The 12,647-nt window shown below is 50.6% G+C and overlaps 3 protein-coding genes across 3 annotated transcripts; 2 read left to right on the forward strand and 1 right to left on the reverse strand.

Moving 5' to 3' along the window:
- Positions 1-60: 60 nt before the first annotated feature.
- Positions 61-3,164, forward strand: LOC6730531 (TBC1 domain family member 23). Its single transcript, XM_002077674.4, has 3 exons — positions 61-276; positions 583-1,945; positions 2,035-3,164. Exons 1-3 carry the CDS (start codon positions 260-262, stop codon positions 2,722-2,724), a joined length of 2,070 nt encoding a protein of 689 aa, XP_002077710.1. The 5' UTR covers positions 61-259; the 3' UTR covers positions 2,725-3,164.
- LOC6730532 lies at positions 3,103-4,900 on the reverse strand. Its single transcript, XM_002077675.4, has one exon. The coding sequence runs from the start codon at positions 4,843-4,845 to the stop codon at positions 3,259-3,261; it is 1,587 nt and encodes a 528-aa protein (XP_002077711.1). The 5' UTR covers positions 4,846-4,900; the 3' UTR covers positions 3,103-3,258.
- A 568-nt stretch (positions 4,901-5,468) lies between these two features.
- LOC6730533 lies at positions 5,469-11,704 on the forward strand. Its single transcript, XM_002077676.4, has 5 exons — positions 5,469-5,801; positions 9,160-9,600; positions 9,674-9,935; positions 10,027-10,307; positions 10,369-11,704. Exons 1-5 carry the CDS (start codon positions 5,633-5,635, stop codon positions 10,491-10,493), a joined length of 1,278 nt encoding a protein of 425 aa, XP_002077712.3. The 5' UTR covers positions 5,469-5,632; the 3' UTR covers positions 10,494-11,704.
- Positions 11,705-12,647: the final 943 nt, after the last annotated feature.

Here is a 12,647-nt window from a genome sequence, read left to right on the forward strand (position 1 = left end):
TTCAATTGTATTGTACGTTCATATGCACACTGCCATCTCTAACGTGCGCCGTGGCAAACGTAAGCACCTCCCATCGCTATAAACGTAACCATCATAACGTAACCAAAATTCGATCAAAATAAATTTGGAATATCACAAAAATCATTATTCGCACCTGGAACAGAAAGAAAATGCACCAGCCTGGCCTTCTGCAGCTGAATAGATTGCACTAAGGCAGCATTTCGAATCCGAAACGTAGGAACTAGCCCTCAGCGAAATCATGGAGGAGAATATGTGGTAAATAATAAACATTGGGTTGGGGCTACGTCAACAACTAAGATTAGTCAGAGAATCTAGAGCTTCAGCTCCAGCATCTCATTTTCTTTGGCATCCATCGCCTTTGGCTTTCTCGAACAGACCACCATTTGTTTCGCTGATTGAGTCAGCAGCCCGGTGCTTGGCCAGCGGGACGCGGAGCACCTGGGGGTGTGGGTGCTCCGCCTTATCAGCAGCTGGTTATTTAGACACGTTGACTTCCCCTGCACCCGTAGCATGAACAGAACAAGCAACTGATTGTGATGGACATCTCTCTCTTGTATGCAGGATCATCGAGCTGGAGTCGGCACTGCTGGACGACTGCAATGTCAACGACATCTACGGCATATGCCAGGGCAAGGCTCTGCCGGAGGCACTGCGTCCGGACGTGTGGCAAGTGTGCCTGGATGTGCGCCACAAATCGGATCAAATGTCGCTCTTCAACGAGATCTACGACCTGCCCTTCCAGAGCCAGCTGCGCGAGGATTGCCAGCGGCACGTCGATCGCATGGGTAACGACGAGGAGGACAAGGTCTCGGTGGTATCCGACCTCGAGTCCATCATCACCTTCTACTGCAAGAACAGAAACCTTCAGTACGAGCCGGACAACGGATGGATTGAACTGCTGCTCCCGCTGTTCGCCCTGAAGCTGAATCGCTCCGACACATTCAACCTGTTCGAGTCCATACGGGACACGTACATACCCAAGGGCTGCCGGCCCAAGGGCAATGTCTTTCATGTCTTCCGACTGCTCCTGCTTTACCACGATCCGGAGCTGTGCACGCTGCTGGACACCAAGAAGATCACGCCCGACTTGTACTCGCTGACCTGGTTCCAGTCGCTTTTCGCCTCCTGCAGCAGTCTGTCGGTGATCATTGCCATGTGGGACCTGTACTTCCAGAACGCCGATCCCTTCATGGTCTTCTTCCTGGCGCTAATAATCTTGATCAACGGCAGGGAGCAGATCCTGCAGATGAGGAGCTCGTCCAAGGAGGAGATCATCAAGTTCCTGGGCCTTATGCCGTGCGCCCTGGAGTTCGACGACGTCCCCGACTTTTGCTCCCTGGCGCAGTACTATGCGCTCAAGACACCAACTTCCTTCAAGACGGACTATCTGAAGGCGCTATACGGCAAGCAGAATGACACACCGCGCAGCCAGGAGGAGGCAAACAAGGTATCACAGGCCCTGTGCCTGCCCGTCTCCGTTTACGAGCTGGTAGAGAACTCGGCCACGGAGTTCCCTGTGCCGGATGCAGTGCGTTTCTTTCTCGTTGACTGCCGCCCGGCCGAGCAATACAACGCCGGCCACCTGTCCACGGCATTCCACCTGGACTGCAACCTTATGCTCCAGGAACCTGTCGCCTTTGCCACCGCCGTCCAGGGCCTCCTGACCGCCCAGCGGCAGGCCATCGAGGCCAACTCGAACGCCGGCGGCGAGCATCTGTGCTTCATGGGCAGCGGTCGTGTCGAAGAGGACCAGTACACACACATGGTGGTGGCCTCGTTCCTGCAGAAGAACACCCACTACGTGTCGCTGCTGACCGGTGGCTACGCCTCCATCCACGACTACTTCGGCGATCACATGGCCGATTGCCTGGAGGATCACAATGTGCGCAAGTGCCTCGTCTGCCAGCAGCACAACGTGCAGCAGGTAAGACATCGATAACTCCGGAAATGTACAACTCTTGATACTTTGAATCGAATGAACTTACTTATAATCTCTCAATTCCACTCCTGCAGACCAAATCAACGCCGCTTAAGACTTCAACGCCATCCTCTACCGACCTATTCAGCAAGTTCTCCGCCGCCATGAAGTCAAAGTCTGCCGAGGTCAAGGGCAAACTACTGGACATCATCGTGAATCCCAGTGCAAACGGCGGAGCCACGGCCAGCGGCTCCAATGGTGTGCCATCGGCGCCAGTGCAAGAGCGCCATGTTAGTGCGAAGGAGCGGAACGGCAAGCGCTACCGCAACGTGGCACCTGTGTTCAGCATCGACGATGAGAACGAGGATGCCTTGGACGGGGCTGGGGAGCGGGATGAGCCACCGCTGACCGGCGACGGCAAGGAGATCGTGAATCTGAACCAGTACTTCAAGACGGCGGACATCATCAACGCCTTCAAGTGCCAGGAGGTGCACATGAGCGGCTACATGTACGACAGTCACTTGATCATCACGCCCGGGCAACTGGTGGTGCTGCGGGAACTGGGACGCGGCCAGGCGCAGATAATGGTGCGTCGCCCGCTGGCCAGCATCGTGAAGATCACGGCCAAGAAGCGACACCGCGACCTCATCACGTTCAAGTACGGATTCCCCGATGGCGACGGCCTGCTCATAACCGACATGGACCGCTTCCTCATCCCAAATGCGGCCGAGGTTACGGCACTGATTTCAAGGCTCATCGTGCAGGTGCTGGACGACGCCAAGTAGGCTAAACCGGACATCCTCCGCATGCTTTCCTTGTTTCCGCCTTCCCGCATCAAGCTTTATTTCATGAACGGCCACTGATGAAAAATCAGAGACACAAAGTGCAATGCGCCGCTGCGAGCGGTGTAATAGTTTGTAATTGGCATTGTTTTCCTTGTATTAGCTGAAATAGTATAGTTCTTATTGTAAACGAAGCCCTGGCTGCAATTGTAACATAGTGCACTCGGTGCAGAGAATGGATTTGAGGAACCAGAAAAGAGGCGAACGTAGTCGCAGATCACACGCCCATCCCCAGCATGCCACGCCCCCGCCCCGATTTTCTAAATTTCTAAGTGCGAAGAAGGAACCCTTACCGAAGCCCTGAGACTTACAACGTGTACATGAAGAGAGTAACTAATATTTATTGCAATCAAACCAAACAAATAAAACTGTATTATAATCGACACAAGAACTTGTTAACAAAACTTAGCTCTCTTTGCAATTTCCTCGGAACGTAACAGATGAACCTATGCCCACGCAGCCGCCTCTCCGGATTTTCTAGGTTTCCTGTTTTTCCAGCAGGGGAAGATTGCAGGTTCTGGGGCGATTCTGTGGATCCTGGAGACCATTGACTTCGTTGACTGGACTTTCAGCCTGCGCCAGTTGTTTGCTCCGATGGGTGCGATATAACCAGGTCGCCGAAGCCAGTAAGGCGACCAGCAATATGGCTGGGCACACAGCTATGACCACCATTGGAAAATCTCGGACAGCTTCCGGCTTTTTCTGATTCAGCTCCAGTTGGCCCACGATCGCCAGGAGTTGATTAAATGATTCCAAGCTCACGGATTCCCGTGAAGATTTTGAGTCCTTCTGCAGCGCTGCGTAACCCCTTTTCGAAGGAACTGTTTTCCGGGGTTGTCCATGGAGGGTGACAGCTGGACTGCGCACGGCACAGTCGCTTTGAATGCTCAGGATTCCACTGCCATTTATCTGGAGCTCCTGCCTCTCACCAGAGCACACTCCTATGAGAGTTAGCTCCTTGGTAAGGGCCACCATCCAGGAGTTCGGTGCCACCATCTGTGTCCACAGACTCTTCTCCTCCACTTGACGCAAGGTGCAGACTGCGGAAGACTGGTTCCGTATGGCCGCCAGGGAGCAGGCAAGACTGTCATCCCCAGTCCCGTAGATAATGTGGTTGTGCCTGCAAACGAACCTTTCTTCGCCCAACTTGATGCAGTCGTCCAAGTTCTGCAGCGGAAAATAGCTGTCCAGGTGATCGTTGATGCCCAGATAAGGTGTTTCGGTTTCCACCAGTTGGATTACGCCATTGTTTAATCGTGGAATGGGCGTCAATCGGTAGATATTAAACTTCTCCGCATCGAGCATGGGCACTGTGATTTGGAACTCCCATTGGTTGCCCCGCTGCCGAGGAACAACGGAGGCGACGAGGTAAATATTCCGGATTCCACTCCGTGAAAGATCACCCACAGTTGGCGGTATCTTCGCTTGCAATTGTTTGATTGAAAGGACAAGAGGACTAAGCTTTCCCCGGTGGGCAGAGATTATGGCTTCAGTTATGGCATTCTGGGCACTTTTTAGTCTGTTGCCTATAAGGTATAGATACGGCTTCATCATACCGAGGTTTCCAAGTACATAAGCCTCGTGAACGGGTTGTTCAAGGCTTATATTTATAACATTAATGGAGCTGTCAATGCAGGATGTTGCCATCCTAAGCTCGTTACCCACGTCGTCGGCTTCTGCCGAAGGAAGTCGTCCGGCCCTCCAGTGCAACGCGTTCTCCAAGTCCATTAGTCCATCGTGAAGAATACTATCCGCGAACTGTGTAATGGTCATAATTTCTGGACAACTATTGCTTTGCCTTTCGCACTCATCGACCACATCCTTGTAGACACCATTGAATGCAATTATTGCCGGATAAAGGGACTCCAAGTTGAAGCTGGCACACAACTCCCAATCTTTGGAGGCTAGCGACGCCTGACCGCTGTACTCCACGAAGGTGCCCAGACTGTTGTTGAATCCCCGCATCGCCATCGGACCTCCGATCGCCTCCCGACCAACTGGGCTTCCATGGGAGAGCGCTACCAGCAAGGGGACGACGATGAATCCCAAACCAATCGCTTTCATCTTTCGCTTCTACAGGTGCTCGTTGCCCAGAGTTCCGCGCTAAACTGAAGGTGAGCTCCTGAGAGTCGAGTAGCAAGCGGTGGTAGTGCATGTCCATATGTATGTATAATGGCTGATATAGCAAAATGATCGGATCAATGTGCGCAATATCAGTTTTGACATTTTTGCAAGTCCAGCAGTTAGCCAGAATGGCTTTCATGTCATGGGTTAACTCAGTCACTTGGAGTTGTACATGAAACATAAGCTCCACAATTATTATACATTTTACACTAGTCGAGTGCATTGAGTACCAATATATTGAATTTACATAACAACCAGTGTCATAGCGGCATACCCCCAGCACCAGAGGCCCACCGATGCGACCTGGCAGTAACGCAGCTCTGTGCAGATCCGGCGCCGGCGCAGTGGAGGATTGGCTCGCTGCCCCGCCAGGGAAGTACGTAAGCAGGCTCCTCCGAGCTCCGCGGTCTTTATCAATGAGAGTGACGTAGGTTGTGTGCAGACCGGACGGGATTCGGTCGGCGGGTGGAGCAGGTGGGTGGCACTTCAATGTGGTCTGCAAGCCAACGGCCAACGGCACGGAATCGGGGCAATACGTTAAAAACTGTTGCACTGCGTCGCTGGGACGTCAGTTCATTCAGAACAGTCGAAGTGCGCAGACCACTGGGAGCGAAACACCGGGAGAAACCAGGCCAGGAGTCGAAGTCGACCTCCCACCTCCAGCCAGATCCGAATCCTATTTGGGACACCACCAGCCAGTGCAAGTGAAGTGCCGCTCGCCGTAAACATGCCACGCATCCCGTTGCCCGGCAGCAGCCTGCTGGTAGTCCTGGCACTGATCCTGTGCCTCAGCCCTCCAAGCCGGGCGGTGCCCGCCTCCGTGCTCGCCCAGGACACGGAGCTCTCCACCAGCGCCAACCACAAGCTCCAGCAGCAGCAGCAACAGCCGGCCGCAGGTGAGTGCCAAAGTTCAGTCCAGGTGGAGCAGCAGCTCCGCCCACGCCCATTCTTAAGGCTAAAGGTCACTGGGAAAATGCGAGTTTTTGAAAAGTGCCCGGCCCGAGGAGGCTGTGCCTCCAGCCAGCTCGTCGTCTGCGTGGGTGGGTTGCTGGCTTTCTGGGGTCGGGCATCCGCTCGAGTGGCTCCATTCGGAGCTCATCTCGCTTAGCATTTTCCATTTCCCATTTGCCGCTCGTCGTTCGCTGTTTCTGCCAGGAAATTGCGTAGGTGTTTTGCGCCAGGACGACAGCTGTCGTCCTTTTGAATGCCCCGCTCCTTGAGCGATTTACAAATTTCCATCCTGCGGTTGTTTTTCTTGCACTGGCTTAGTGAATCATTACTGTGCCTGCACAGCGAGAAAACAACCAAACTGTGTCGCTAAATAATAAAATAAGTATCAAGTCTTCAAATTTAAGTTTCAACAAATAAATTATATAAATTATATTATATTATATGCATACATATATATATGATAATCAAAGCAACTTAAAGCACAATGTTGCCTTTTTTTCAACACCTCGAAAGAAACATATGGTATACTGAATATACAACTCCACGATTTCTCGCAGTGCAGTTACACTGCTCATACATGTAGCTCAGCGCTTACCAACACAGGCACATGGGAACCTACAGCGCAGTTAAACATCGCGTAGGCGTTCGCCACACAAAATGGCGGCCAGCCTCCTTTGCGAGCGTGTGTGCGTGAGTTCGTGTGTGTGTGTGAGTGAGGGGCCTTCACGCTGTTAAAGTGTGCGTACGTGCGCGCGATTTCATTTCTATTTTTAGAAAGCGAGTTAGGCGAAAGTTTTCAGCCCCTTCTGCTCCCCCAGCGCCTCCTGCGCTTTCTGCTCGCCTGGCGCCGTTCGCCTAGCATCGCCTCTCGCCATCGCCATCCACCACATCTTGGAGCAAGTGCCGCCCAGCGCCGCCCACTTTCACCGCAGCATTGAGCCCTTGAGTAGGCAGCCAGCTCAAGCTGTTAAGCCTTTCCGATCCATTCCGAGTGTAAATACGCGTCCGTGTGTGCAACACGTTCGTTAGCGGCCCAAACCGCAGCAAATATGGCCAAAAGGAGCGGCGCTTTGGTCAGATGTCAGTCGCCAGCGGCAGCCACATCAAAATGTAAAGGGCAGATTCCCAGAAAAGGGAATCAGCCTGTGATTGGGGTGGACAAATTAAAATTTAAATTTAATTTCCAATCTTGCATTTTTCTAATGTAAGTTTATAAATGCTAAATATGCCTTTGGGCTAGGAACAAATCTCTGGGGATTAGAATACACGACTTCAGTATTCAGAAAACTTCAGGGACGTTTTCGAGAGCGATAAGCTCTCCATCGCATTTTTCTGCACTTCGGGGCAGCACTAACAGATTTTTGCCCCAGCACAGTTCGCCCTAAATAGATTTATTAAGCTCCAGAGTGGGCGGAATGGCGGCCCCCCGACGTGTTTACAGAGCCACATATGGCAACCTAATGACAAAGGCAAACAGGCTGTCGCCGCCGAGTGTCCAGCTGTCGGGAGTGCTCTTCACTCCTCCAAATGCAAAGTGAGAACAGGGTCCACCCCAGCGATTAATCCACGCAGCAGCAGTCAAGTGGGCGCATTAAATATTTATGAGAGCAGTGCCTGCCCTTTTCCTTCCTTCGCCTGGCGATGATGTTGTCAGGTGGCCAGGGGGGAGCATCCCAGTTGGCACACCCAATCCCGAAACCACAGGCTCCCTGCGCTTGACAAATTTTTCCATATGCCGCGGCTATTAAGTTATTTCTGTGCGGGGCCAAAAGAAACGCCCAAGGACTTGGCCGTGACGTTAATTGTGTCCATGTCCATGTTCATGTCGCGCTGTCTGTGGTAGCCCGACTTTTCGAACAGCTGCTGCTGGCCAAGAGCCACCCACCAGCCCCCAATCTCTGCGCATGTGTGTGTGTGGGGAGCAAACAACTTGTTGATACTTTCGCAGTTCAGTGAACAGCCTGGCTAAGCGAAGGGAAGGGAATGGAGGCGCTGGGAAGGGAGGAGCAGAGCCCGAGGACGACGTCAGCCAACGTCAGAGCCTGCCAGCTTTTTACTCATTTATTTATTCAAGTACCCCACCCGGGAGCACCCACTGCCACTCGCTGATGGACATCCGAGAGCAGGACATTTGCCACACATAAACATATTCGAGGCGGGGGCGTGGGTGGCGTCATGGTGGCGAAACACGAGCGCATTGTGGGCATTAAATGACTGCGAATACGGAGAAGCGTTTAGCCAGCGGGTTTCAGGAACTGGCGGCTGGCCAAGGACTCCGGGGAATCGCGAACTGGGTTACGGGCAATCCATAAAGTGTGTCCACATTCAGAGAATGTGGAATTTTACAGCCCGACTAGAGTTGCACCAGGGAACGTAGTGTTTCTCAGAAGAAACTTATGTTTCCACGCAACCTGATAGAGTCATCCCTTTGAAAATAATCATATTGAAATAGCTTTCAAAGTTATCTAAATAACTCGTTTTTAGTTACGATAGTAAAGTTAGTAAGTACAAACTTCGCAACATTCATTTCCCATTCGATGCGAACCGCTAGTCATTTTATGGGACCCCATTTCCTGACAGCCTAATAACACATTAATCATTGGGGTCGTATAAATCATGGCTATTCGGGTATCTACTCCACTCCATCCACTCCACTCTATATGCGATATCTCAGTTCCAATAATCATGGAGATAAGCTGTAGATACTGGTATAGATATTCGCAGAGACCTGCGAAATACCTCATCCAAGTCCACTGCAGGGGAGTGGAACGAGTTTGGCTGGTCCATCTGAACTCGGGATTGGATGGCAGTTGGCATATCGCCATGCCCACGAGGAGGACGCGTGGCAGGTGCTAACTGAATCCTAATGGGCGGCGGCCAGCGCTCGATTAAAGATATCAACCGATCCGAGATATTAAAGCCCGTCCAATTAGCGGACCAACTGTTGCGCAAAGACCCCTTTTCGATTGGATGCCAGTGGGGCGGCGGCAATGCGATTAGGATAAATAAGGTCAGTCCTCCTCCTCTGGGGATTACATCGGGGATTAAGTGGACATAAAGCCGGCTGTCAGGGCGCTAAAAGCAATTAGCCCAGACCGAGAAATATGCTCGGGCGTATAAAACAATTATGGTACTCGTTCTGCGGACGGCGGCTAATTGGTTTTGCGGTCACTTCTCGGCTGCGGGGATGCGAATTTATTGAATCAGCCCCGGGTAAATGGTAAATGGCAAGTGGGAAATGGAAAGTTCGAGTGGCCCGGACAGCAGCAGCCGGCGTTACCCATTCCCCATCTCGTTCACCAGCCAAACGCTCCGAGGAGGCGAGTGCCGTGCCCACGGCGGACAAGAAGTCGAGTCCGGAAATTGTGCCCGCTTCCTTCAGCAACGCTCCGTCGGCCCGGAACAGCCCAGTTCCGGTCTCCAGCCAGCAGCAGCAGCAGGTGCCGTCCGGAGTCTACGCCCTGCCCTCCAACGAGGAGATCCTGGCCGCCGTGGCGGCCGCCGCCCAGAACAGCCAGCAGCAGCTGCAGGAGGAGCCCTCCGCCCTGGAGGAGGCGGTGGCCAGCTCCACGATGCGCAAGCGGGGCATCAACTACGAGTACAACCCGTACTCCGTGGCCTCCAGCGACTACGGCAGCGATGTGCCCAGTGGCGTCTGGGCCGACGACTACGAGGCCGCCGTGCCCGTCAGCTATGGCGAGCGGGATCTCCAGGAGATCGATGACTACGTGCCAGAGCGAAGAGGTGCGTCCAAGAGCGTGGCACATCTATTGCTAACTAACATGAATATATATTTCCTTGCAAACTGAATTTCCAGTGAGTGGCTCGAGTGCGCGGAACAAGGCCTACGACAATCTGCAGAATCTCCTGAACGCCGAGGCCTACCTGGAGAGCATTCCCCTCTCGGTGCCGCTGACCTATGCCAACCGGAACTACAACCTGGATGACCGCAACAAGCGGGGCATCTACTACAACCTGGCCACTCCCGGCGGCAATGGGGCGAGCAGCCTGGGCAGTGGAAGTGGCTACAACGGCGAGGGTATCAACCTCAACAAATACCGACGATTCAACGACATGCGGTGAGTTGGTTTGCCTATTCAAAGCAACACGGCGTATGCGTGATATTTCATATATATATATAACCTTATGTATTCTTTGCTCCAATCCCAGACTGAAACGCGACACTCAGCTGAACCCCGCCGACATGCTGGCCCTGGTTGCCCTGGTGGAGGCCGGAGAACGGGCGCGCAAGGAGGGCGATGCGGAGAGCTCCGGACCGGTGCCCATGATCGCCTCCGATGACCTGGACTACGCGCCCGCCGGCAGCTGGTTCGACGTGCCCGTGCAGGCGGACTACTACGGCGCCGGAGTGCCGCTGGACAACCAGAACCAGGCGATGCCCAAGTACGAGTACGTGCCGCGTCAGCACAAGTACAGCGGAGTCAATAGCCGTGAGTCCGGATTGGGTGGGCAGCAGGTTCGTGTGCTAATCTGATCTCAATAATCCTGCAGGATTCGGCTCCTCGAAGCAGCGCTACATGGTGGCCAAGAAGAAGCGCTCGGTGAGCCAGAGCCAATTCATGAACGAGCCGGTGGCGGAGCGCGGATCCGGCTACAATGGCGAGAAGTACTTCTAAGGATCCCGCGCGGAGATAGTCTACGTAGCACCTAATGATAGCCACAGGCCCCACGGAGAGTATTTCTCGTTTTTTTGAGCATTGAACATATTGAACATAATCCAAGAAAGCAAAAACCAAAATCCAAATTCAATTTCCAATTCAATTATGGTAAAGAGCTAGGTCAACTCGTGTGCAATTTTTGTGTAGAACTTCACTTTTAGAAGCCACTGGCGAGAATTAAACTAATGTGGTGCTTCAGGAACATAATCAATCAGTGTCTATGATTTTGTCCCACGGAATCCGCACCGAACTAAACCGAATCTATATCTGCGCCACCTAATCCCTGTAAGAAATCGGTGTCTATGTACAACTACTGCAATCTGGAATCCAGCGGAACGCAACTTGTATCTGTATCTACTTGTGTAATACTTATCGAACTAGAGGCTTCCCGACTAGTACAAAACGAGAGGAGAACGTCAACTATGAATATGAATATATATGAATACACCTATATACCTATATCAATCCTAATCGAGCTCAGAAGCAACTAGAGCTCCTCTAACCGCTTTAATCTAAATTTAATCTAAACTTGTACTAACTAAAGCTAAAGCCAAAGCCAAGTATTTTGAATGCCATCACAATACGAACTACACTTTTTATGGATCCCCGCCGACTTGGGGACAAACGATCTGACAATTGATGAGAATTTTAATCGTATTTAGCGAGTATCGCAGCTAACATGTTGGTAAATTATATATATATAACTATACGTATACAATATGCAAACAATTTGTCGAAAATTTTGTTAAGAAATGGCTCAGGGCATAAATATTTTAAATATTCTATGCCGACGACGGATAGGCGTATCTTTAATTTGAATAAAATTGTCTGACTGTTTTCGGTAATAATCAAATATACATACATATGTGTACTATGAATATGGTAAAATAAACTATATTATACAGACTTAAATAAAATAGCGTATATATATATGTGTGTGTGTGTATACAATACAATGCAGATTATATATATATGACGATATATATAAACGTATGTAAATGAACACTCAAGTAACCTTAATATTATATATACTTTCACTCTGAATATTTGGCCTTTGATTTGCGCCTTAAGTTCTTGGCGCGAGCTTAGTTTGAAGATACATTTATTTACACGCAACTGATTTACGATTAATAAATACGTCTTTGGTTTGAAAACCAACCAAAATTTGATGAACGGGGAGTTTTTTGAACTGAAAACCAATTGGCGGTGCTCAATGGCAGAAAATTCAATGAAAGTGAGGGGTTTTCCCACCCATTTCGAATCTTAGAAATGTGTCAATTCGACGCTTACAGCCATCGCCATCAGTTACAATTAGGGGAATTTGTTTTTTCAGCTGCGCAGTAACCGCCGCTCAATGAAAAAGTCATAAAAATCATTTTCCACATCTACATTCGTTTGGTTGCCAGCCGCCGAATTGAAGGCGAAAGTTTGAAAGGAAAGTTAACTAATGGGAAATTGGGAGACAATTCAATGAAGACCAATTAACAATCACTAGACTTTTGGGGCCTCTCGAACGAAGTGTGTGCCAAAAATTAAATAAAAAGCAATTGGCCTTCGCACACGCGTTGACATCCATCGCCATTCGGATGGGTGTCATCATCAATGTTCCATGCGAAGCCCCATTCAAGTGCTGCATGTCCGGAAAATGAGTGGAAAACTAGATAGCCGTGAAGCCGCCATTGTGGCCACTGCAAATGGGGAACCACGTTCTGCTCCGGACGCCAGATGAGGTCCAACTTTGTGCAAACAGAGCTCGAAATGGCCACAAACAATTGAATAGAATGGCCATAAACAGTAAGCCAAATAAACAAAACATCGCTGGGCTCCAGATACTCAAATGCCTTTGACACTAGGGGCTCTGCTTTTTATATTATTATTATAATGACTACGGAATGCCCTTCATAGTAGTTATCAATATGATGCAATCTAACCTGCATTGGATGCAAGTTGCACGGACACTTTATGTAAGTTCTAAACTAAAATAAATTTAGACTGGGTTGCAAAGTGTGCAAAATGTAATGCCTTTTGTATGCCAAATTGTTGCCATATGGCGGGGAATCTAAATAAGCACAAAATATGCATGGAGTGTGTGCAGGAGCATTGGAGCCTGAA

Source organism: Drosophila simulans, chromosome 2L (genome assembly GCF_016746395.2).
Source record: "Drosophila simulans strain w501 chromosome 2L, Prin_Dsim_3.1, whole genome shotgun sequence".
In the NCBI taxonomy this organism is placed as follows: domain Eukaryota; kingdom Metazoa; phylum Arthropoda; class Insecta; order Diptera; family Drosophilidae; genus Drosophila; species Drosophila simulans.

Excerpts from the sequence above, each read along its gene's own strand:
- LOC6730532 (XM_002077675.4), bottom strand. The coding sequence starts at position 4,845 with ATGAAAGCGATTGGTTTGGGATTCATCGTCGTCCCCTTGCTGGTAGCG.
- LOC6730531 (XM_002077674.4), top strand. Across the intron at positions 1,946-2,034 it reads AGCAGCACAACGTGCAGCAG|ACCAAATCAACGCCGCTTAA; the intron begins GTAAGACATCGA and ends CCACTCCTGCAG.
- LOC6730533 (XM_002077676.4), top strand. The coding sequence starts at position 5,633 with ATGCCACGCATCCCGTTGCCCGGCAGCAGCCTGCTGGTAGTCCTGGCA. Across the intron at positions 5,802-9,159 it reads GCAGCAACAGCCGGCCGCAG|CCAAACGCTCCGAGGAGGCG; the intron begins GTGAGTGCCAAA and ends CTCGTTCACCAG. Across the intron at positions 9,936-10,026 it reads CGACGATTCAACGACATGCG|ACTGAAACGCGACACTCAGC; the intron begins GTGAGTTGGTTT and ends CTCCAATCCCAG.